The sequence below is a fragment of the Cyprinodon variegatus genome, unplaced genomic scaffold (assembly GCF_000732505.1).
Source record: "Cyprinodon variegatus isolate N-32 unplaced genomic scaffold, C_variegatus-1.0 Scaffold895, whole genome shotgun sequence".
Classification (NCBI taxonomy): Eukaryota; Metazoa; Chordata; class Actinopteri; order Cyprinodontiformes; family Cyprinodontidae; genus Cyprinodon; species Cyprinodon variegatus.
In genome coordinates this window covers 267,220-271,368 of record NW_015151348.1, presented here as the reverse complement: position 1 = coordinate 271,368, position 4,149 = coordinate 267,220, and the positions used below count along the sequence as shown (strand labels likewise).

At 38.5% G+C, this 4,149-nt stretch overlaps 1 protein-coding gene across 3 annotated transcripts in view; it reads left to right on the top strand.

The window, feature by feature from the left end:
* The first annotated feature begins 95 nt into the window (after positions 1-95).
* klhl26 (kelch like family member 26) overlaps positions 96-4,149 on the top strand; it is a 7,635-nt gene continuing 3,581 nt past the window's right edge. Inside the window, exons 1-2 of one of the 3 annotated variants that reach the window (XM_015397879.1) lie at positions 96-352; positions 1,927-2,109. In XM_015397879.1, the coding sequence (XP_015253365.1) occupies positions 303-352; positions 1,927-2,109 (233 nt within the window). In that variant the 5' untranslated portion in view covers positions 96-302. Of the gene's footprint in view, positions 353-1,926; positions 2,110-2,741; positions 2,860-4,149 lie in introns of those variants that run through there. The other 2 variants (XM_015397880.1, XM_015397881.1) reach the window with 2 other exon arrangements.

Genomic DNA, 4,149 nt, shown 5'->3' with positions numbered 1-4,149 from the left:
TTTAGTCTACAAAAAAGTTTTATTTTCACGAGAAGATGCGCGTAAATCTGTCGACCTCTAGTGGTCACATAACGACAGTGCAGTAGAAATTCCAGCTTTACACCGCAGCTAATAAGGAGGACGTCTCCGTTTGAACCCCGGAGTCTTTGACAGGCAACAGTTCAACCTCTGTCGGCAAAGACTCTTTCCTACTCCGAGAAAAAGAGGCAAATTAAAAAGACACAATGAATCATCCAGTTGCGCAGATGACTTCCTGATAACATTCCTGAAAATGTTCCATGCGTGTTGGTATGTGCTAGAAGATGGCGGAGTCAGACGGAGGCGATTTTATTCCGAAACACTCGGAGAGCAGGTGAGTGGGCTGCGCTCGATGGTGTTGGAGGTCAGCGGTGTGGTTTCGGTGCTAAGCTGTCTCCCCCGCGGCCTCTGAACTGACGGTGACCTGAAACGAGTGAATACGCGGCATATTCAGGTCAGGAAACACCGAGGAGTTGTTGAGGCCTCCAGGCATTAAGTCTGCTCGCCTTTAGCTTTATGGAGAAAAAAAAATTAATAGTTTAGGCAGGTAGAATAAAAAAGGTCATTTAATAACGCCTCATTTAGGAAAGTTAACTGTTGGTTGACATTTATATTAAAGGTAAGTTTTTATTTCATAAGAAATCTTAAGAATGTAGAAACCAAAGTATAAACAACAAAATTACCTTTTTTAAAAAAAAGAAATTGTTATATTTTTTAGAGAATTGCATCTGTCAAATGTTAAAAGGAGTAAATATTAAATGCAATAAAAGTTTCCCTAGTCGCTTTTAAAAGTAAAAAAATTTTTATTGAGGTAAATTGAGCAATTAGGCAAAATAAAATAAAAAAATAAATAAAAAAGGCAAGTACCTCAAACTAAGCAGTATAAAGCACTTCCCTTTTAAGAGGAAACTAAAAAGATGGAAGAAGGGGAAAACCTCAAAATAAGCGTTTTGGCTTAGTTGCTTACTTTTAATAATACTCTTTGATATAACCCTAATATTATATATATATATATATATATATATATATAAAATGTGTGTGCACAGTCATATGAAAAAGTTTGGGCACCCCTATTAATCTTAATTATTTTTATTTCTAAATATTTGGGTCTTTGCAACAGCTATTTCAGTTTGATATTTCTAATAACTGATGGACACACTAATGTTTTGGTATTGAATTGAGGTTTATTGGACTAACAGAAAATGTTTTTTTTTTTTTTGTGTGTGCAAATTTTTGCACCTGTCAAGTTTTGTTATAATGCATATTGCACATTTTCTGTTAGTCCAATAAAAGACCCAAATATTTAGAAATAAAAATAATTAAGATTAATAGGAGTGCCCAAACTATAGAGGGTTATACACAGTCAGTGTAGGTGGTATGGGATCAAAATGAATAAATCCTTGAGGTTAAATTTTAGGTTATGGTACGGATCGTTTTAAAGTTAGGACCACTCTGTGTTTTCCTACACAATTGTCTGTACTTAATGCATTTTCTTTTCTCTGAGGCGATGCTCTAAATGTTTTCTCAAACAACAAACCGTCTCCTCTCCTTATCACACCAATTCCTTTTAGCGTTTGGAGGTTTAATGTGGGTAAAGTGATAAACAGCTCTCTCTTTACAGTGTCTTTGTCCTGTACGCTCAGATGCATTTTCACTAATGCAGTAGCACTACACTAAATGCATTTCCCTCTAGATGAATAATAAATTATATTAAGTTTCTATTAGAATGTCACTAGATACGACTTATCTACACACTGGCCTGTTTTTAGCAACAGATTACAGCTTCTAGATGTAAGGATTCAGCTAAAATGCATCATAGGAAAATGTTAGCTTTGCATTTTAAGGGGGGGGGGGGGTTAAACTGCACGCTACTTTGCTGATTGTTACAAGACATATTTCTCTTTCTAGTATGGCTAACAAGAATAGCACCCTGCGCTGCACTTTCTCCGCCCCGAGCCACAGTGCCACGCTCCTCCAGGGCTTGTCGGTTTTGCGGGCTCAGGGTCAGCTCCTGGATGTGGTGTTGGCTGTCAATGAGGAGCACTTCCAGGTCCATAAAGCAGTGCTGGCCGCCTGTAGCGATTATTTCAGGTTAGTCTGGACCATTTGGGTTTTCATTTAAAAGGTTTTAGCTAACACTAGGGAAAAAGTAGAGGGTAAAAATACCTGTTTATTGAAGTAGTGTTTTCTATATATAGTGAGAACCTGCTGAGTGGAAATATATAGGAAAATGATTTTTTAACTGAACACAGAAGGTTTCATGTCTCCTTTTCTTTCATTATTGTGTTAAACCTGTAAATGGCAATGGTTTTGGTTTTTTCTTTAACCCAGATTTCATGGTACCAACACACAGTAAATATGTGATGCAAAGTTTTAAATATTCTTTAGTAGTAAAATTCTTAATAATCTGGCTTGTATTTGTATTCAGCTCTTCTGAGTCTATTACCCCATTTACACTACCCTCTGAAAACCGATCCGTGCCGAGTTTGAACCGAGCTTGGATCAGTTATCCATGCCCAGCTTGGTTCCTTACGACCTTACATACTATGCTAGCACGGTTCCTCGCCTCCTAGTGGCGATCTACGGTACTACTGCTCTCTAGAGGTAAAAAAGCAAATTAACATGGCGCCACCTGTAACATTGAGGAAGTTTGGTTATAATTGTGATATTTTCTTGTTTGTTGAGAGTCAGGTGAAGAAGGCAGCCTTTGGTGAGTTTGCTTGACAGAGTCGGCTTTTGGGAAGTGGACACAACAAAGATAGTCTAATCAGGGCTTACAGGTGCAGGAAACGACGTTGATGTTGAGGTTCCTCACTCCGCTAAGCAGAATTGTGTGGCAGGGTATGGAAGCTAGTATTTTTCTGAATGTCTGAAATTTCATCACTACGGAGGCTGACTGTAAGGAGATGACGCAGTCTGCTCATGCGCTCTTTGTTATCTGAGAATCGAGCCAGAATTGAACTGCGCCAAGCCCTACTGATGAACTAGCTCCAGTTTAGCGCGGTTCGGTTCAGTTGTGCATGCTATTTACACACAACAGTTATATCGGTTACCGTGCTCGGACCGATCCCGGGACAGTTTCAAAAGGGTAGTGTAAATGGAGCTTAAGCTATTAAAGTATCTTTGCACCATTTTTGCACATCCAAAACCTGAAACTTTGTGCTAATAATCTTTTCCGTCCACATTTTTTAAGCTCTGTGACAGATTTTTAAACCTGCCTTAGACCTGACCTTTAACTGGGCTAAAATAAAATACTTTATTTTTCATCCAAACCATCCAGATGTTTCTCTTAAGTGTGTGATGTTGGTCCCTGTTTTTTTTTTTTTTTTTTTTTTTTTTTTTTTTTTTTTTTTTTTGGAAGCAGAACCTGTGGCTCAGTCTCTGATTTTCTTCCAGGATTAACTTTTCTTGGCTCCATTCATCTTTTTTTTTCTGTGAAAAAAAAAATCCCAACAGCATTATGCTGCTACTAGGCTTGTCCCGATCCGATCCACGTATCGGATCGGGACGCCGATATTGGCAAAAAAATGCGTATCGGCAAAGCATGTAAAATGCCGATCCAGACTGCCGATCCAGTTTTTTGCAAAAACCTGGATCGGGACATCTCTAGCTGCTACCATCCTTCATTACTGTGGGGATGGTGTGTTTATGGACTGATCATTGCTGTCCTACTCTACCATAAACAACATGTTTGTGGTTTGCACAACCAGGTTTCCGCCACTAACACATTTTCACCCGAGCTGTAGGTGTGTGAAGCTCCTCCAGAGTTACTATTCACCTCATTGCTGCTTCTCTGCTACACGTCCTTTCAAGATAAATTACATAGAATAAATATATATCCTGTGTGTGGAGTTTAAAGCGTGGGATATTTTAATACATCTGTTGTGTTTAGTCTTCCTCGTAATTAGGGCTCTGCGATATTGCCTAAAAATTTGATTTTTTTTTTTTTTTTAACTTGAGCATTGAACTTTTTTTTTTTTCCTGATTGGGTGATACCATTATTGATGAGAAAATATTGCGCATCCTTAACTTCCTGTTGTGCCCAGCTCAGTGTTGGTTGGTCCCTTAAAGGAATAGTACACCCAAAACATGATTAGCCTTCATTTTCTACTCACCCCCATGCTGAACAAC